At 50.5% G+C, this 21,931-nt stretch overlaps 1 protein-coding gene across 1 annotated transcript in view; it reads right to left on the reverse strand.

Annotated features, from left to right (window-relative positions):
• Positions 1–17,291, reverse strand: part of LOC142573147 (uncharacterized) — a 142,392-nt gene extending 125,101 nt beyond the window's left edge. The window contains exon 1 of the mRNA XM_075682696.1: positions 16,731–17,291. Within this exon, the coding sequence (XP_075538811.1) occupies positions 16,731–17,114 (384 nt within the window). The 5' untranslated portion in view covers positions 17,115–17,291. The remainder of the gene's footprint in view (positions 1–16,730) is intronic.
• Between the last annotated feature and the right edge of the window lie 4,640 nt (positions 17,292–21,931).

Here is a 21,931-nt window from a genome sequence, read left to right on the forward strand (position 1 = left end):
ATAAGCTATAGGCCGGACGCACCCTGTTAGATACGGGACCGTTTCCTGAGCCTACTTCGAGTTCCCCAGACCCCATCGAATCGCACCACAGCTAATTAAGGGGCGCAGAAACACGGATACCGCATTCCTGAGGCGCGGCACGGGCAAACAAGTTGGTGGCCCCCACTTCGTGTGCCACCGGTGGAGCTATTCACTGCTTGACTCTTCCCGAAAGTGAAGCGAGAGCCTGGCACTGTTGCGGGTAACGTGGGTCCCAAGGCAAGACGGCTGTAATGCACCGTGAAGCCACGACCGCGTCGCCCCCATCCGGCTATTGCGACGGCGCATTGCAAGTCAGTAAGGCAAGACCGCAGGGAGAAGTAAGCCCTCGGACAATTGGGGACCCAGCGGCGACTCCCTTCGCCGGGTATGACACCATCGCACGGGCGCCTACCATTGGCCGAAAATGACGACACTTGAGCGGGCTCGCCGATTGGCCGAAAATGGCGTCATCTGAGCAGGCTCGCCCATTGGCCGAACGTGACGTGTCTTCGAGACACCGAAGGGCTTAAAAGACGCAGACAGGGAGCAGCAGAGGATTCCTAGAGCATTCCTTGATCCTTCTCTTTCGAACTCCTTGCGACGGGCCGCAGCGTCCGAGTTGCTGCCGGCCCGTAATGACTTTAAGACTGTTAATTGACTCTCACTGTAAATAATGTAAATAAACCTCCCAAGTTTTTCATTTTGAAGTCCTCCTCAACTCCTACAACCCGAGAAATACTCTATGGAACGCCACATGACGGCAAACCATATGTCGTTGGTTTCCTTGAGTTGCGGTCAACCACTTATGTTAAATCCTTGGTTCAGGTTATGTGGAACACCCTGTATAAAGTTGATTAGAAATATTACTTTCATTGAATGAATCGAATTGTATCTTGCTTAAATTGGAAAAAAAACGTTTTTTTCTTCTTTCTTTCTCAATGTTTGTTTCATCCTCACATACTCGCGCTTCAATCGCTTCACCCATAACCCTTGCTGATGTCGGTGACAATTGGTTTGAATTGAATTCTGGGGTTTTATAGGTGCCAAAGCCACGATTTCATTATGAGGCACGCTGTAGTGGGGGACTCAGGATTAATTTTGACCACCCTGTCGATCCTGCCCCCAATGCACGGGACACGGGCGTTTTCGCATGTCGTTTCCATCGAAATGCGGCCGCCGCGGCCGGGATGTGATGCCGCGTCCTCGTGCTTAGCAGCGCAACACCATAGCCGCTAAGCCGCTGCGGCGAGTGTGGCAATTGGCTCCGAGCCGCTTTTCTCCCGAAGCTTCGCGACCTATCTGGATCGACCTTGGACCTTGTTCCGGTGTATTTTTCCGCGGCGACGTAGCGCAGCTCGGCTAGGGACAAACGGGCAAAAGCTTACCGCGCCCGCAGTATCTAGGCGCAGTCCCCACATTTTTTTTTTCTCGCGCAACTCACGCATGCGCACGCGCGTGTCATGAAAACGCGGCGCATTTCTCGTGTCTGCGCCGTTGACAAAACGGAAACACGCGCACCTTACGTGTCTTTTACCGAGCGTGTTTCCGTTCTGCCAACTGCGCAGACAGGAGAGAGGTGCGTGACAGTTCCGTGATGTTCCGGGGGCTGCTGCGAATGGCGCGGACACGCGGGCCCTATCTTGAAAGCGATCTACGATGGGGACACAGTGCGCCGATAGCTTCGTGTGCGCTGTGTTTTCGCCGCTTAGTTCGCGACGAAGCGAGAGACAGCACGAAGGCCAATTCACTTGCTGCTGTTGCCGCGCTTCCTCACTCCGGCGTTTCGACAGCCAGTTTCCGCGGTCATCGAGTGAGATGTGTTCAAGTTTGCTTGAGCGCGCGTGACACAACGCTTGTCAATTTAGTTGCTAAGCCAATGTTTACAAGTTTATATGGTCGACAAAACTACTAAACTTACTTCGTATAACTGCCTACTAATCTGCTATCGCAATCGCTGCTTCGCCCTTCGCGCAAAGCTGCGACTTTTACATATTTTTTATCTTCTTTAAAAATCTGTATTATTGTATCATTTCCCCCTTTCACTTCAGCAGTAGTACTTTTTTTTGCCTATGCTTCACCACCACGACTGACACGGAGGGTTCCTGCCAAGGGTATGTACCTATAGGTAGACGCCGGTTTAGCGGCCGCAGGCCAATGAATAACGACACGTTGTCCCTCCGGATTTGTTGCTTTGTACGCTTCCCCGTTACGGGCTGTTCTGTATCCGCCGCTGTGATCCCACTTGAATGGACGTTAAGCGCCCGTTCTCGCGTAGTGTGCATTGCTTCCGGCGAACGCAGCAAAGCGCATACTCCTACGTTAGTACCTATGGCGCAGTACCCCACATTTACTTCTCTCTCGCAACTCACGCATGTGCACACGCGTCGGGCGAAGGCGGCGCAGCTGTCGCGTATCGGCTAGGTGTCGGCGCGCGCGCGCGTGTGTGTTCCTTTCAGATAGGTAGAACATTAGGCAAAATAATAAGAGCTTGGTGGCGCAACCCACCACCCTGCTTCAGACGCTCATAGCGTGCATCAATCCATACGCCGTTGAGAAAATTTAAATACGCGTTGAATGCAGGTGCCACAATTATATAGTATACGGCGCTGTGTATACTCGAAATGCGGCGATTGCTGTCAAGAGTCCTTCGAGAGCCCGGATTTCCCTCGAACGTGGCGGGACAGCTTCCTATGCCCAAGGAACTCGTGCTCGTTTCCAGAGAAAGATATCACCGAAAGTTTGAGATGTGGGAAGATTTCAAGTTTCGGTTTCGAATCGTAGTTTTCACATTGTTTCGAAGTGTAATGTACCACTGGGGAGAGCAGCCCCCACCCGTTTAACCGACGGCTTCTTGGCCAATCCCCCGTAGTGGGTAAGCGAGCGCCACGGTACATGGGGAGCACGCAGGCAAGCCGGCTTTGACCGCGGTCGCTACAGGGCTCCGGACTACGTGGGCGTCGGTGACGGTGGCACTGTACGGTGTGCGACCACGGACGCGACGCAGCAGTGCGCCACGGTGCTGCTCCGTGTTCGAGCAGCGGGCCCGGAGTCTGCGAGACGCTTCTGCAGCCGGGACGACGCGACAAACAAAAAAATATTTATGAATTGCATTCCGCCATCTTTCGCTCACGGCCAACGCCGCCGCCGACGACACCGGCTTTTCCGCGACAAGAGCTCCTTAACGCTGCCGCGTTAAAAAGCAACCCAACGCACGGCGCTTCGGTCGTGGCGACGCTGTGCGCGTGAGTCACCGTCCTTATCCGCAGAACAAATTCATTTACCTTCACGAGCTGTCGCATAACCTCCATTAGGCGTCATAGTCCATGTCATCGACGCGCGTCGCCGGTGTTCTGCGACACGTCGAGTACCTTCGGTGTTTCTCGCGCAGCTGCATGCCCTCGTTCATAAGCTACAGTGTATTCGGGTTGCCTCACCATGCGACTGAGTTCCTGGGCCCGCGAACCATGGCAGATGCTATAGCCTAACGAGACACCTGACCTGCTATAGCATATTATAAAGTGCGAAGAATGAAGTTAAAGAAAGTGCAACAACAGTTACTCACAAAAAATAGAAAAAATACAGGAAAAGTAACTAACAAAGAATACGCGAACGGAGTACGTGCCATATACGCAACGCAATTACGGACTGCATGTGGTCCCAAATCGTTGCACTCCCCGAACTTAATAATAATATTTGGGGTTTTACGTGCCAAAACCACTTTCTGATTATGAGGCACGCCGTAGTGGAGGACTCCGGAAATTTTGACCACCTGGGGTTCTTTAAGGTGCACCTAAATCTAATAAGCACACGGGTGTTTTCGCATTTCGCCCCCATCGAAATGCGGCCGCCGTGGCCGGGATTCGATCCCGCGACCTCGTGCTCAGCAGCCTAACACCATAGCCACTGAGCAACCACGGCGGGTTCCTCGAACTTGTACTTCACAAACTCCAATGCACACTGCATTTTCTATGCGTCGTTGCTACTGTCACCCGGTGCTCGAAATTCCGAAAACAGAAAAAGAAAAACAAAGAAAAGGCACCGAGTGGGGAATACCGTTTCTTTTTATATTTCTTGTTGTCTGTTCATAGACTTGCTTTTCTTTTTGTTAAATGCGAAGCCTTCCTTGGTGAACATTTGCCAATTTGACAGTATCTACCTAGCTGTCTTGGTGCTTTCATGGTCGTTTGGTTAATTTGGTAGGCTCCCCGCACACTGCTTCGCGTGACATCGATTCCCACATTGCTTGAGATGTGCCGGCTTGTTCTTTGTTTGTTTCTTTCTTTCAGTTCTTTTGTGATGCGCGAAAAAGCGGCTGTTCACAATTATAGCGTTCTGTAGGCGCCGCCATAGTGTGAACGCAGTGGCGTCGCCTATGAGCAGCGCCATACTGGCTTGGGTGAAAGCGGTCTTTTGCATGGCACGTATACGCTCGGCGGTAGGTTCTGGCGTTTGTTTTCGCGGCCGTGCGGTCTGTTTAGTATGACGCGCGTCTTCTACGTGGCAAACGGTTCTGTGAGACGTGCGGAAGTGGTTTAAGGCGTCATGGCCGGAATTTCTGCTGGCGTTGAGGTGGACGGAACACGCAGCGCGATGTGTGCGCGCACATTTGAGCCTACAATCAGCCTCGGAGATCAATTGTATATTTCTGAATGTTCCAATCATTAATGTGACCTTATTGCAGTATTATCCTCTATTTCCAAGCTGCGGTTTCGGAGCCATGAAACTTACGCGACGATTGTAACAGCGTGGGTACCGTTCTGCTACGATAGGAACTGTGATGTTATACTTTGACAAGCGTCCAAACTGTTCGCTGCAGGTTACATTGCGTGACCACTTGGTTCGATGGATGAGGTTTCCGCCCCTGAATAAAATAGTTTTGGCAATAGTAGCATACCTAACAGTCTGAAATAAGCTTGTCCATCAAAGCGACCGTTTACGAACTGCGCGAGCGTCCTAAGCAGTGGTAGGTGCTGGATTACAGATATCTTTGTTCTATATACCGCATGGTCCAAGCATGCGGCATCAGCGGTTATATATTTATAGACGTTGTGCGGCGTGACTATGCGAGGTCGTATTTCGGCGTTAGACCATTATCTCTTGCTTTTTCGAGAAAGAAGATGATAACCGATTTCTTTTTCGGTTGTGTTCGTTCCGTTCTCTACGACGCACTCACACGTATTACGGAAATTTTGTCCTAAAAGTAAGCTTAGCATTCTTTTTATGCGATCCCTCTCATATATTATGGCTGTATGCAGGCCAAAAAGGTAATGCGAAGCGGACAGCTTACATATGTACCAAACGCAGTGATCGCTGTGTTGAGCAGCGCCATCGGCGTCATGCAGGATGGTAATTTGAGGCCTACTAGACTTGAAAGCAGCGCCGCACCGGAAAGCCCAAGCCAGAGAGGAGGAAAGGCTCTCCGCGCGCCCTATCCTCCTCGCCCGATGAAAAGGTCTATAGACCGTTTCATCGGGCGAGGAGGATAGGGCGCGCGGAGACAACACCCTCCAGAGAAGAGCCTTTCCCCCTCTCTGGCTTGGGCGATCCGGCGCAGTGCTGCTTGAAAGTATTGCTGTCGCGTGCTGCGGAACGATTTCGAGATGTTTTAGATCTTACTTTGTGAACTTTACGCCGTGTTCGTTCATATAAGGTCGTCAGGGAAGCTTTTCGGTGCATCGGTAACTACTGTAGGCAGAAATATGTCTGGGGGGGGTGCAAAAATGTGACGCGCATAATCATCCGCGGTGTACGCGCATTATCAGTCGCGGTGCGTGTATGTGTTGTTTACTATATTGCTTATATCGATTTTAATCCAACAAAGAAAACCGGCGTCTCTGTATTACCAGCATTAAATGGTAAATCAGCTCACTGTCTGATCATTTGGCGTAGGGAGTAAAACATAAAACATAAGAGCGCATGCTCGTGCACGGCCAACCTAAGGCAACCACGGAACATCTGAGAGGCAGGCGCTATCAAATATTTGTGATACAATGGCATCTTTCTCACGCATGTCAAGTCTTGTATGCTTGAAATTACCATATGTCTACGCTAGCCTTGCTGCATGAGGCCCATGGCGCTGCTCAACACAGCGATCACTGCGATTGGTCAGCCAGCACGATACATATATAACCTATTTGCTTCGGCATTGCCTTTTTGGCCTGTATACAGCCATAATATATGAGAGGGTTCGCATAAAAAGAATGCGATGGCAATTTTCGAGCACAAAATTTCCGTAATACGTTTGACTGCGTCGTAGAGAACTGAACGAACACAACCAAAAAAATAATTCGGTTATCATCCTCTTTCTCTAAAAAAGCAAGAGAAAACGGGCTAACGCCGCACAACGTCTATAAATATATAACCGCTGATGCCGCATGCTTGGACCATGCGGGACATAGAACAAAGATATCTGTAATCCAGCGCCTACCACTGCTTAGGACGCTCGCGCAGTTCGTAAACTGTCGCTTTGATGGACAAGCTTAATTCAGACTGTAAGGTATGCTGCTATCACTAGCCAAAACTATTTTATTCATGGGTGGGAACCTCATTCACCCAACCAAGTAGTCACGCAATATAACCTGCAGCGAACAGTTTGAACGCTTGTCAAAGTATAACATCCCAGCTCCTATCGTAGCAGAACGGTACCCATGCTGTTAGGATCGTCGCGTATGTTTCATGGCTCCTAAACCGCAGCCTAGAAATATAGGATAATACTGCAATAAGGTCACATTAGTGATTGGAGCATTCAGAAATACACAACCGATCTCCGAGGCTGATTGTAGGCTGAAATATGCGCGCATACATCGCGCTGCGTGTTCCGTCCACCTCATCGCCTGCAGAAATTCCGGCCATCACGCCTTAAACCACTTCAGCACGTCTCACAGAACCGTTTACCACGTAGAAGACGCACGTCATACTAAACAGACCGCACGACTGCGAAAACAAACGCCAGAACCTACCGCCGAGCGCATACCTCCTATTCAAAAGACCGCTTTCACCCAAGCCAGTATGGCGCTGCTCATAGACGACGCCACTGCGTTCACAATATGGCGGCGCGTACGAAAAAACGGTCTATAGGTGACGCGATAGCCCATCGGACGCCTCGTGGCCGCGTCTACGATCCCGAAGGCCGTCTCGCTGCGCTATTTCCTCGCGTCATGTTTCGTTCGAGCAGCTTTTCTTCTTTATTTCCTTTTTTTATTATTATTATTACAGGCGCGCCAGCCACGGCCACCCCTTTAGAAGAGTACGCCAACCATTCATCAGCGGCAGCAGCAAGTACACGGTCATGAAGACGTGCGCAGACGTTCTAGTGCGGACAACAACTATAGTGTTGCCGTGAACAAAAAATGTAAAGAAAAAGGAAATACTAATAGTAAGCTCTGCAGTTTTACGCGCCAAAACCACGACCTGATTACGAGGCACGCCGTAGTGGGAGAAACTCTGGATCAGTTTTGGCCACCTGGGGCACGCTTTTTAATGTGCGCCTAAATATACCAGCACACGAGTGCTCTCGCATTCAGCCCACCATCGGCCGCCGAGATCGAACCCTGCACCTTCGCAGCGCAACGCCCACCTCGCCACCGCGGCCCAGAGAATGCCTCGTAAGTATACAGGCTTCATCGTTTTCCGTTTAGACCGAATAAAATTAAAGGAATCCGGCATTTCTTTTCATTTCTGAAGTAGGTTTTAAGCGTGACGAGGGTCAGTGAAAGCCACCTAAGATGCCGAGCCTGCAGGCGCCACGGTGGCGATGGAAGGAGTTCGAGGTCACTCCATCGGCCGGCCACCCGAGACTCTTCATTCGCTGCGCGTCTCTGCCGCTACTTACAAAACGAGAAGCGCGGGAGCCTGGAAGACGGGTCTTCCTCACCGGGGCGCCCTGGGGCGACGATGACTGGATGAAACGGCGCACTGGGGCGCGCCGGTGCGAACTGCCGAGTTCGCCCATAGAACGTCCGGTCCGTTTACCCGAATGCGGGACACGCTAAAGCTCTCTGCTCTCCCGACAGGCCGACAATCAACGAGCCTTTCGGAGTTGGCTGCACCACTAATATCCGCGAGTTAGGCGCTCTTAGTAAAACGAAACTGCTGAGCTTTTTTTTTTTTTTTTGCGTTAAAGCTCGCGCGGAGGGTTCCACTTACACCGTAGTTCCACTCAAACGATGATCAAGCAGCGAAGTCGCAGTGCGGCAAAAGTGTGGCGTTCGAGATTATGGCTTGACCCGTAGATACAAAAGCGGAACGCCCGAATCTCTGAGGTCACGCAAGGTGTACCTTCGTCGCAGCACCGTGACGCTGCACGAAGCTTAATAGAAATATAATGCGTCCATACGACTTCCTAACACGTTGTGCTAGTCCCGCAGTCAAAGATTGGTCTAATCAGTCTTCATGTTATGTACTTCCTGTCACAAAAAGCGTAAAAATATCCAATAACTCGAGCAACTATCCAAAATATAGCGCGAACATTAGCGCTCCGCCTGAGCGGATATCGTATTATCCCGCCTCTTGTATAAAACATGTAGAATCAATTGCGATCTAATCGGTACATAATTATATTAATTAGCAAAATCTAGACTATTATCACACGTAAAGTTGCAACGCAAGTCACATTCGCCTCTTTCAGTATGGTTTTGTTGTTGTTGTAGTTTACCTACACTGGTTACGCGAGTGTACGAAGTCGCCTTTTTTTTTAGACTGGTGTAGAACAAGTGCAGCTACACTCACCTACACGAACCCATTTTTGCATAGCACTAGTGTAGCGCGACAATTGCACTTCTTAGACAGCAGTTTCCCGTGGCACCATTTCGCCTGCATGCGACTGTCGGCCCTGCCTTATATGAAGCTTCGCTGCAGGTACGGCCAGCGAAGCGCTGGCGCGACTGGGTGTCACAGACGGTCACAGACGGTCACAGAGGAAGGTGAGCTAATCCTCCCGGTAGACAAAATTAGCCTACACGCGCATATTGCATGCCGTTTCAGACTCCGCGCTGTATTACGTGCATAGAGAAGCTCTTTTCGTACGCTACGCATTCGCGACGTATTCAGCTGCAATTCGTCTAGACCTGTTTGCTGAAACTCGTACACTGGGCTTCTTCGATTTTCCACTTCTGCCTACCCGCGGGCTGCCAGAGCCAGCCAGAGCGTCTTCGTTTTTCTCGGGTTGCTCCGTCCACCGCGCTACGCACTTCCGCCGGGCGTTCGTTTTGCTCGCGCTGGACGGATCTGGCTACCCGCGGGCTGCCAGAACCTGCCAGGACGATTTTGGTCTGGCTGCTGTCTGGAAGTTCTCTGACTAGCAGACGACTAAAAGAGGCAATGGGCGCTCGCCGCCATCTTTACGGGGACTTCATGGATTGCAACGCGGGCGCTTGAGGACTTAAATTTACCTCGTTCAGCCAACTGTCTACGGTCATCTTCGGATTTCCTCACTTCTAGCGTTATCTTTTTAGGTGCTAACGCTCCGTTCCGCATCGCGAAGCGGTGTGATACGAGCCGTGGTGAACCGTTTGAAGCTTTTGTGTGCGTGTCCCCAGCTGATTGCTTCTTCGCGGCGAACAGCGCGCCGCGCTCTCATGCGTGCGTGTTATCTGCATCGTGTTGCACGCAAGTTGTAGACGCTCATTCACACATTGCGGTACATTTTGGGTTCGTCTTTCTCTGGTGGCGTTCCTTTTCACATATTTCGCGCATGCATATGTCTCCTTTCTCTGCAGTTAGCGAAGGCTTTGCAGTTAGCCCGTGTTCGCTCCGTCTCTCCGTCGTATGCTTAAGTGGCAGCTCGAAACCGATATGTGTTCGAACTGCAGGCCGTTGATCTAAGAATACACTGATTGCACTCTGTACATTTAGACACACGTACATTGGCTTATTGCTCTCATGATTGCGACCAATGTTGTTTTTCGTGTGAAACGTTTCGCTGGTCACAGGCGACGTGCATTTTCACGCGCCAGCCGCGTCCCCAGCTCTTTAAATGAGAAGCACCATCAGCCACAACAAACTTTCTGAAATCGAAGCCCAAGCAAGTCGGCGCGAAATTTTATGCGTATGAGACGTACCCGATAACCTGCTTTTTCATGTCTTGTGATGACACAACGCCAACTCATCAATGTCGCCGGTGGTCGACGTGATCGCTGCGAGCAGGGATCCTCCAGCTATCGCTTTCGAGTATACAATCACGATTTCGCGTCTTATCATCCGCCTCATCGGAGGCGATCTGTTGCGCTGCGCAAGGCGAGGTTGGCCGAGTACGCGTCCTGCGCCGAGTCGCGCGAAATCGCGCGAAAGTGATCGTATTCCTGAATGCAACTACATATTTTCAAGCTGGCAACGCATAAATGGGCCGACTACGCCGAGCGCGCGTCGGCCTCGACGGGCGCTGCCATGCTGGTAGCATGTTTACATTTGGCCAACTGTACCGGCGTTCGCATGGGCGTTCGATTTTGCAAACTTCGGGCAGGTTCGGGTTGTCTTGGGATCCCAGCCCACGTGACTTCCTGTCAGAACCGGAACTAGCTGGCTGCCGTCTGGCTCCCAGCGGGCTGCCAGAACTCTGAAAATCGAAGAGGCCCACTGACTGGCCTTTAGCTTCCGTCGAGGACATATGCACACTCAATAAGCGCGAAGTCAAGGAAACTGCGAGTCGGGCGCTTTTCGTATGCTTACGCAGAAGACGACGCGCAATCTGCTCTGATTGGCTGCAGCCCAGCCAGCCAACCGCAGCACACGACGTCGTAACCTCTACGCCCCGCAGCGTGCTTCTATTTGCGCCCAAGCCCAGTGCTCGACCGCTGCGCCGCCATGCGCCGTCCGCACGTACCACGTGTCTAGGTACTTCTCCGAAGACTCCGAAGCGCCACGGCACGCGCCCTAGGTCCTTCTAGGTATTTGGTTTTGCGTCCCTGGCTGATGCCTGGGCGCGCAGTCTGCTCGGCCCAGCCCGCATTCGCAGAGTTCAGGTGGTGTAGGTAAGCTTCAATTTTATATGCGCAAGCATTTCTGTGCTTACCCAACGAGAATGAATGAATGAATGAATGAACTTTATTCCCCTTTTAAGAAAGGGGAGGAACCGGGGGGGAGAGAGGGAGGTCTAAGTACTCCAGTCCCAGCAGGCTTCCATCACCACATTATGTGGCTAGAAGTCCGTCTACCAGTCGTGGTAGGCCTCCGCTACCTCCTCAGCCCACCTCAGGACTCGGTCCTGTAGGGTGGGATCGGAGCTGCGCAGGGCAGTCTCCCACAGCTCCGCGCTACTAATTAATGGTTTGAGCTTGCGGGGGGAAAACCGTCCCCCGTCTTCCCCGTAATGAAACGACCGCACTGCGCAGCCTCTCGCTTCGACGCCAACGAAGCGGCGTGAACGCAGCGCTCGCGGAGCTCTCGGCACACGCCTCACTCTGCCACTTTCGCAGATCGCTTTCACGATACGGGCCCGCGCGGCGGCGTGGTACGAAGCCGCCGCCTGCGCACGTTTGGTCACGGTTCAATGGTGCTTCGGCGCGGATGGACAAGGTGCTAAGCAGCGATAACGGCTTGCAATGATCGCAACGTCGTCAGCGCACCTGGCGCCGCCGCCTGCAGTATACTTCGCCTGCGTCATCAATGGTCCTTACGCCGCCGTCCGCACCAGTTCGTGTCGCCGCAACGCTATCGCTTGTACTGGCCCGATCAAGTTTCACAACATCGATGACGACACCGGGCTGCCCGGAGATGAGCAAGTGGCACAATACTTACGCACACTTAGACAGCTCCCAGATTTCCCGCGTGAGTTTCTTTTCCCCTGGATGTCACGCGATAACTTGTTTGATACGGGTGGAGAGTGTGGTGCCTGCGCCTTGCTACTGTTTCGGCTGGGAAAGAGAGACTCGCGTAGAGAAGGATAGGACGCTTGATTGCAGCAACGATATTGTGCGAGACACCCTCCATGTCCCACCATTATCCCAGGTTTTGTAGGTCGAAGCGCCGCGCACACCACGACCAACTTCTCATCGTGTCCCTTTATCCCCTTATTCAGACTGAAAAATTTCGTCCAGTGCGACTCCTATAGCTTCCGCACGCACTTTTCAGTTCGTGTTAGCCCAGGCGGCGTGGTTTGAAAAACCTATTTTAGCGACAGCTGGTGAGCAGGTTGTCAGATTGTGCGCCCAGGCATATCATCTCCCTAGTCCCACCAAATCCCTAGAAGAATCTAGGGCGCTCGCCGTGACGCTCCGGGGAGAAAAGTACCCAGAAACGTGGTACGTGCGGGCTGCGCATGGCGGCGCAGCGGGCGAGCACCACGCTTGGGCGTAAATAGAAACACGCTGCCTGGCACTACACTCGTCTGCGCGAGCCTGCACGAAGCACAGGTAAAAAGTAGGATTGACATTTGGGCGACTTGGTACTAGTTGAACATGTTGAAGGGGCAGCGCAAGACGACGAAGACAGAAGGCAGGAACACACAGGACACCGTGGTCCTCCTTGCTCTTCGTCGTCTTGCGTTGCCTCTTTAACAAGTTCAACTAGTACCAACTCGCCCCCCCCCCCCAAATGTCGATCCTTCTACAGTATATACACTCTTAGGCGAAGTTGCACCCTTTAGTGTGTATCTCTGCCACACAGCAATAATCGTCATCTGCCTTGCTTGCGTTTCCTTTCTTGAAAATGCCGTGCCCGCTGCTTTCCTGTCGGCAATGCTATGTCATGCTGATTGCGCGTGCCGTCCGTTACTGGAAAGTACCGGGCTCGCCGCGTTAAAGAAAGGAAATGCGGACAAGGCAGATGACGATTATCGTTGTGGCAAAAGGGTGTCATTTTGCTTAAGAGTATTACATCGGGCTCTTTTACTCGTCCTACAAAGGTAAAAGGTACTCCTGCACTCTTAAACCAATGTACACCCTTTGGGTCGTATCTTGCCACACAACGATAATGGTCATCTGTCGTGCTTGTGTTTCCTTCCTTGAAAACGCTGCGCTCGCTAATTTCCTGTCGAGAATGCTCTGTCATGCTGATAACGCGCATACCTTTCGTGACTTCGAAGTACCGGGCTCGCAGCGTTAAATAAAGGAAATGCGGACAAGACAGATGATGATTGTCGTTGTGTGGCAAGATACGACCCAAAGGGTGCAATTTTGCTTAAGAGTGTAGTGTGTGAGCCACCTGAAGTGGCTGATTCCCGCCATCTAGCACAGGCGATTTCGGCAGGGTCATAGGTTTAGCTCCATTAGCATTCTTATACATCTACAATAGCGAAAAATAGCCAATCTTACCGCGAATGTAGGCTCGGGCAAAATACAGAAAAGACGGGAGAACGAAAGACGGTGGCGGCACCGCCTTCGTTTGCGGCACCAGTGCGCCATGACGTCATGCATTCTATGGTGTCTGCCAGTCAATTTTTGACACGTAAAGATAGGCTGCATTACGTTCTAATGAAGACAAAGACGAAACTTAACATGTTTTGAGAGCTATTAATGCGCTACAATGGCCCAAATACGATAACTGAGCCACACCCGTGACCTCACACTGGCGTTGGAACTCCAGCGTGAAATTTAAGGAGCTTTAAGAAAATGGATAATATCAGCAGACTGGATCGATTCGTCCTGCTCTGAGCTCCTCTAATGCGACCGCAGCGGGCACTCGCACACCGTCCCCATCGTGGCGCACGGAACGTGCCTTCGTCCGCTACACTGTGGCCTCCGAAATGCACAGACGCCTCAGATCTCAGAGTCTCTACGTGGCCAGCGCCTCTGACCTGACGCCGAGTGCGACGGCCGCGCAACTTGGGACGGCTGTGCACAACGCAGATACTTACGTAAGACCGGAACCCGTGTCCCGTTTTGTACAAGTGCAGAAGGCGGAGACATACGAATGGGTTCCCAGACAGGAACTTTTGTTACTCATGCCGAAATACTGATGTCAGCGAACGGCTGACGGTTCGACGTAACATGGGTCTTCTTGTGCCGTTCGCCTGAGTTTTGTAAGGTGCGTTACAGGCAAGGCAATAGAGAAGAAGAGAAAAAAACGCGACAACTCAGCGGCTACCATGCCATCACAGCAGCGGCACGAGTTCAATCGCCAGTGGCGGTGATTAATTGTTTTTTTTTGCTACGGCGAGAAGGAGCAAATGGAACCTGACGACGGCGTAACAACCGAAAAGAGGACCACATCAAACACACTTTCGCAGTAAAATAAGAGCAGCCCTGAGCAGCACTGCGGCGAACCACCAGTATAAGAACACTATTATCTTTGGGAGCCAGGCAGCGCTGTTCCCCCACCCGAAAGGTAAGCGGTTATACTTAATACTCACAGCAGCCCGTTTGCGCTATAACATCACCCTGATGGCAGCGACGCACAAACATCGTCGTCGCAATGAACGGAATATGCGCATTGGCGCAGCTTCTGCCAATTATATCTTAACGCGCAAGGCATTCGACGGCTCTTTGGTTTGCCGAAAAATGATGCTGATTAGTCGTAACTTCCCAAGTGCGACGGCTTCGGATCACCCTCAAAACGCGGTAAAAGAAAGCGGAAATATCAGTCACGTTCAACAGTCGGTTCTGTTATTTTTCCGTCGTAAGTCACATGTTTATATCTTCCCCTGCATCTTAATTGGGTCCTGAACCACCCCCTCGGGCTTGGTGAAAGACAAAGAAATAACACAGGTCGCGGATGGCGTGAGCTGCTGTGAACACCTCAGCCAAAAGTCGCGCGTGGAACTCCCAAGCGAAGCGCCGTCACCTTTTATATATATATATATATATATATATATATATATATATATATATATATATATATATATATATATATATATATATATATATATGCTAGCTCCAACCAACCAACATCGTGAACTGCTTATGCGACCATTGAGCTAAAACGGGATAATCTTGACTCGTTGAATTGGTTCGTGCTGTACGAAGGGACAGTAGGAACATTATACCAGTTGATAGTGACAGAGTATTGGATAGACTATTCTCGTCATTTTCGCGGTAACATATATGTTGATCATGAGGCGAGAAAATGAAAACTGAAGGTCAATTTCTTCCTTGTTGTTGTTTCATTCTTCCCCTTTATTTTTTTATTTCGCGGCCCCTTTGGGAGACGTCACGAATAAACTCTTTCGTATCCGGGCCACTGCAACTCCGTAAAACTTCTCGAAGCTGTATTTTCGAATACAATGTGTTCTATTTTTACCGCTAAAAAGATGACAGGACCCAGCGGACGGCGTCGAAATCCTTGCCACGACGGCTAGCATGGTCCTTCGAGGCGGTATTACGGTGAGTGGCTGCTTTTGTATTGTAAAACTATAACTTACTAACACAGCTCGAATGAATTTTTCTCGTTAGTGACCCTTCAGCGTCGCAGAGGAAGGAAAAAAACACTCCGGATTAATTTCGCACACCCGGATACTCATTCGAGTGTTGAGCAGCGCAGGGGAATCGATCCCGCGACCTCGTTCCCAGCTGCGGACGAGCCGTGCATTCCCTCGCGTAAGCTAACAGCGGCCACCCGTTCATCGTTTCGCTGCCTCGTGTCGATCGACGATGACGTGCCGAACGTAACTTGCGGGCACAGCGCGACCGCTTCAGTTGCGAGTTCTCTGCGTTGCCGGCCTAACCGCGCGTCCCGTTATCTCGGGCGCGTACAGACACATATCCATAAGCACGCGAAAGACGAGTGCCTGCATTTTATGGCAGGAAAGTGAAACAAAATGAATGTTTCGCTCCCTAACAATAAGCCGCGGAGTAACAACGGGAAGAGCGAAAAAAGAGGGGGAGGGAGCGACGCACTCGCAGCGTCGATACGCACCGAAGCGGAAGGTAACGGACGACCGAGACGCTGCGGTTTTGCGAAAGGACGGAGGGTAGTCACAAGTAACGGGAGCAAAGTTATATCACTGGCAAATACCTTTTTTGGGCCATATTTTCTCGCTCTTTCTTGCGATTAATCGAATCCAACTGCTGCGCCGCGCGACGCACAAATTCAACGGACGCGGCGAGCCCTTCCCTGGCAAAGTAGCCTCGTACCCGCGCGTTGGCGTGGCGTGCGGGTGCTTAGGCTAAGTACGCGGAATCGTACGTCGATTAGCGCAACGGAAGGGTTTTCTGGCGATGCAAGCAAGCCGTTGGTACTCGGAAGCACGGTCCCGACCGCGCATGCGAACGCGCGGTTACGTGCGAGTACGCCGATGGTTTCGCGGCCTCAACTTCGAGAGGTGCTCGGCTCAATAAGGCAACGGATTGATCAGGGTTTCTCGCTAGTCGCGGTTCGCGAAATTAACAACGAGGCACTCACGCTACTCGGCAATGCGTAATAATACACTGGTCAGCTGAATACCCACTGGCCCAAATGCTGGGGGGCTGGGGGGTAAGAGCGTGCGACTGCGAGGACGGCGCTGGCGATGACTGCGAGGCGTCACGCGTGCCTGAGGCCGCTCCCGACAGGTGGCGCGAGCGTCCACACAAAAACACAACCGCCGCTTCCGCGGCCCCAACCAGACTCGAAAACCCGTAAACCCAGCCCCGAACCCCAGTGGGGGTGGGAACCAAAAAAAAAAAAAGAAAGCGCCCTACGCGGCGTGCAATGCTATTGGCGAAAAATAAGTGCGGCCACGACGAACTGCATCGGTTGCTGCGACAGCGGTCGCGCACGGAGACGCACGCGCGGACGAGAGTTTACGTGGTCGCAACAGCGGCGGTGGCGGCCGTGAGCGACGAGAGAAAAGCTCTCACCTCGTCTCGCTGCACGCGCAGCTCGTCGATCTGCCTGTCTCGCTCCGCGATCAGCTCCTGCTGGTGCTGTATCAAATCCGTATGCAGCACGACGATGGCCCGCAGTCTGTCCTGCTCGGTGTCGTCGGGCGCGTCGTCACCACAATGCGCGTACAAGTGGTCAGTCTCGCACGGCATGGGCTCGAGGAGTTCCGCGGACTTCGCGCACGAGATGTGGTCGTGGAATGCCGCGACGAGACTCACTTGTCGAAGCACCGCTTCACTTCTGTCGCCGTTTCGTAAAGCTTTGGACATGTCGCAGGCCCCTGGCACGGGACCACTCGGCTGGCGCCCGCTGCCAGGCGGCTCCGATTTCATTGAACGGTTACGGAAGTCTATGATCATCGGTTAGCTGTTTGAGTCCCTTGTCGGACAACTGGTCGATGTAGCCGCTCACCGAAATCGCTCACCGGTCACAGTGAAAGTCGCACAGTACATCGCACAAGACAGCGCATCGGCCACAGCTTCTGCTTACTTGCCAAGCGGGGGCGACGGAGTGGAAGAGGGGGTACCCGCGAGCCAAGCGCAGATGTAGTTTGTTTTTGCGCCGAAGCCGTAGCCACTGCCGTACTCTCGGTACAGTGGCTCGCGGCCACGCTGGGACAGAGCTAAAAGCGAAAAAGCTAGTATTTTCATTTTTTCAATAATTTTATAGCTGTATGTGGCTGACTAATTAAGTTCTAATTGGCAATAAAACACGAATCATGAGTATGTGCGTAGGTGCCGTCCAGTGTTTGGCACCTGCAATCGCTTCCGCCGCGTGTAGGTAGCAAAAGCATAGCCTTTGAGATTTGTAATTGTAACGCAGAGGGGAACGCTGTTAGGAGTGGATTTCTACATCGTCTTATTAAAAATAAATAATGTTCAAAGTATGCAGTCTAAGACGTATTTGTGACTTCACAATTGTTATCGACGCATGTTCACAACGAAAGCATAGCTTTTCACATTTATTTTTGTTACTCGAAAACAACTATCTCTGAGGCGCCCAGGGAACGACAGCTCCCTCTGCATTGAATTACAAAAACCAATCTCAAGGGCTGTGCGCACAGCTGCGCTTTTAGTAGTTGCATGGCCAGAACCAACTCGAGAAATGGACAGCAGACCGTGGCCGACTGAAAGTGGTTATCCAGAGAGGTTATATAGAATGTGTCTTCATCAGAGTTCCTTAGCGAAGGATCCCTCGGCGTCAGAAAAAAATGTCGAAGGTCATGCTTAGCTCGCATCAACGCAAGTTCTGGCGTTTTATTTCAATCATTCGTGTTTGTAATACTTACCGTTTAATGAAGTACACAATTCAGGTTTACTTCATAAACTACAGCACGTCAAAAGCATAGACTCTAAATATTACGGCATACCGCTAACGTTTTAGCAAGAGCCGGCAAGAGAGCTGACCGCTGAAAGTCGTGTAAATCTGTGTCGCATGCAGCGATTGGCCAGGTTACATTGTAGTTTGATTGCGAATGAATAAAGCCATAATGCTTGCATCTCACTCTTCACACGATTCCCGATTTTAGAGAGAACCGCAGCCGCACGAGACTGAAGCACGGGCCGAAATAATGGTTGGATATTTAAGCTAGTTGATAATCCAACCTTTCCTACCCTCCCCCCTCCCCCCCCCCTTCACTCACACTACAGCGCCAACAGCGCGGACTGACAACAGCCAGCACTGACTTGCCAACTGAAACATGTTATTCACGTCGCAGAATATATGTCAGAATAATAACTGAACCACCTTAGACCCCTCCATCGGGCGAGGAAGAGAGGGTGCGCGGCGAGCCTTTCCTCCTCTCTGGCTTGCGCGATCGTAGCGGCGCCGCTTAAAAGTATTGCTGTCGCGCGCTGCGGAACGATTTGGAGATGTTTTAGCTCATACTTTGTGAAATTTACGCAATGTCCATTCATGGTAAGGTCGTCAGGGAAGCCTTTCGGTACATCGGTAACTACAATACGCGGAAATATCTCTTGGTGGAGCAAACATGCGACGCGCATTATGAGCCTAGGTGTGTGTATGTGTTGTGAACTATTTTGCGTATATCGGTTTTAATTCAACGAAGAGAACCGGCGTCTCTCTAATACCAGCATGAAATGGTAAATCTGCGCACTGTCTGATCGCTTGGCGTTGGGACTAAAGCATAAGAGCGCATGCTTGTGTACGGCTAATCTAAGGCAACCACGAAACATCTAACCGGCAGGCGCTATCAAATATTTGTAGTACACCCGCATCGTTCTCACGCATTTCTAGTCTAGTAGGCTTGAAATCACTATATGTCTACGCTAGCCTCCTGCATGAAGCCGATGGCGCTAGTCAACACATCGACCACTGCGACTGGTGAACCAGCATGCATGATATATATATATATATATATATATATATATATGCGTGTGCGTGTGTGTGTGTGTGTGTGCTTCGGCATTGCCTTTTTGCCCTGTAAATCCATAATATCCCAGAAGTATCGCAAAAAGAATGCGATGGCTATTTTTGAGGACAAAATTTCCGTACTACGTATGAGTGCGTCGTAGAGAACGGAACGAACACAACCGCAAAAAAAAAAATATCGGTTATCATCATTTTCCTCGAAAAAGAAAGAGAAACGGGCTAACGCCGCAGTACGACATCGAACAGGGTTCTACTTAAATTGAGGACGACGCAACGAGCTATGGAAAGAAGAATGTTAGGTATAAAGTTAAGGGATAAGAAAAGAGCAGATTGGGTGAGGGAACAAACGCGAGTTAATGATATCTTAGTTGAAATCAAGAAAAAGAAATGGGGCATGGGCAGGACACATAATGAGGAGGGAAGATAACCGATGGCCATTAAGAGTTACGGAATGGATTCCAAGGGATGGGAAGCGCAGCAGAAAGTGGCAGAAAGTTAGGTGGGCAGATGAGATTAAGAAGTTTGCATAGACAACATGGCCACAATTATGATGATGATGTGTGGTGTTTTATGGCGCAAGGGCCAGGTTTGGCCAAAGAGCGCCATGACAAGTGGTAATGTTGACGATGTATTATGGAAGATGTGACTTGGCTGTAAAGTGGCCTAAAAATAGTCGCTGTAAAGTGAGTAAAATCTACGTGCTATAGAATTATGGCGATGACTAATGACGAATACTATGAACATTAAAATCCATCGTAGAGGAATGATGCAAAATAGAAAATATATAAGATGGTAAAATTACTTGGAGCACTGCTGCCTCGCCAGAGCCCTTGAAACACAAAGGCCTAGAGGCACGTACTGTACGAAAGAGCTATCACAGCGGCATCCTCTGAAGAGAGGACCCGCTACGAACATGTGGGGCTAACAACATTCAAGACAACATCTTTCAGAAAACTTAGGACTGTGTTGGTGTCAAATAAAAGTTCTGGACCGAGTAGCATTACGGGATGTAGGGGGATGTGCTGCTGGTATGCTAGAGAAAAATGTTTCCTTTTCTCAGATTCGGCTGCCCGACACTCCAGGAGGACGTGGAGGACGGTCAGCCTCTACCCGCATCTACCGCAGGTTGGAGGATCATTTTCAGTGAGAAGAAAGTTATGCGTGCCAAACGTGTGTCCTATTCTGAGGCGACAGAATAGGACATCTGTTCGCCGTGATTTTGTTACGGAGGGCCAAGAACCTAACTGTGGCTTTATCACGTGCAGTTTATTATTTACTTCTGCGTCCCACATACATTGCCAGTGGTTTCGCAGTTTTCTCCTAAAGAAAGGCTTCAGGTCTGTGACAGGGACCGAAGCAGTAGGACTAACTGCATGCAATGAAATGGATGTGGCCATCTGGTCCGCTAGTACGTTTCCCTCAATGCCCCTATGTCCAGGCACCCAGCATATAATCACATATTGGTTAGATATATATGCTTTACAGAGTACGGAGTAGAGTTCATTAATTACTGGATTTTTGTGGCTACAGAAAGACATCAAGGCCTTCACAACACTAAGGCAGTCCGCATATATAACGGATTTCTGGAGTTTTGATTTATTTATAGGCTTTATGAACGACAGCAGTGCGTAAGCCTCAGCCGTAAAGATACTAGTTTCCGGATGCAGTACATCGGTTTCCGAGAAGGATGGACCGACGGCTGCATAGGACACCCCGTCGTGTGACTTCGATGCGTCTGTGTAGAACTCCGTGCAGGAGTATTTGTGCTGGAGTTCCCGGAAATGCATTTGGATTTCAATCTCTGGTGCGTGCTTTGTAACTTGCATGAAGGATATATCGCATTGTATCAGCTGCCACTCCCAAGGAGGTAGCAGCTTGGCTGGAGGCATTGGGCGAAGCTCGAGGATTGGGACACGCATTTCATCACTAAGCTCCCTCACACGCAGCGAGAAAGGCTGTCTTACGGAGGGACGATTATGAAAGAGTGTAGCATATGTCGTATCGTTAATGGTATTAAAACACGGATGTTGAGGATTAGAGTGGACTTTCAAAAAATATGTTTGGCTGATGTATGTTCTCTGCAGATGAAGTGACCACTCATTTGATTCTGCATATAAGCTTTCAATAGGACTTGTTCTGAAAGCTCCAGTGGCCAGTCGGATTCATAGATGGTGGACCGGATGTAGCATCTTTTGGGCGTTCAGGGCTGCAGAATGATAGATCACGGCACCGTAGTCCAACCGTGATCGGATGAGGCTCTTGTAAAGATTCATTAAACATTTCCTGTCGCTGCCCCATTGTGTGGGATAACACTTTAAGTAAGTTCATTGTTTTTAAGCATTTGACCTTGGGGTACTTTATGTGTGGAATAAAAGTTAATTTCGAATCAAGTATGATGCCTAAGAACTTGTGTTCTTTGTTCACAGGAATTCGCTGACCATACATTTCTATACTGGGTTCTGCAATGAGGCCTCCCTTTCTTGTGAAAAGCACACAAGAACTTTTGTTGGGGTTAACTTTAAATCCGTTTTCGTCTGCCCATTTGGACACTTTGTTCAAGCCCTGTTGAACTTGCCTCTCACATACTGTAAGGTTGCAGGATTTGAAACCTATCTGTATGTCGTCTACGTAAACAGAATAAAAAATGGCTGGCGGTAATGAAGCACGAAGCACGAAGCACATTTTCACGATGAAGAGTGTGCAGCTAAGTACACCTCCTTGAGGTACACCAGTTTCCTGTATAAAAGGTCGCGACAATACATTGCCGACTTTCACGCAGAATGTA

This window comes from Dermacentor variabilis, chromosome 2 (genome assembly GCF_050947875.1).
Source record: "Dermacentor variabilis isolate Ectoservices chromosome 2, ASM5094787v1, whole genome shotgun sequence".
NCBI classification, from domain to species: domain Eukaryota; kingdom Metazoa; phylum Arthropoda; class Arachnida; order Ixodida; family Ixodidae; genus Dermacentor; species Dermacentor variabilis.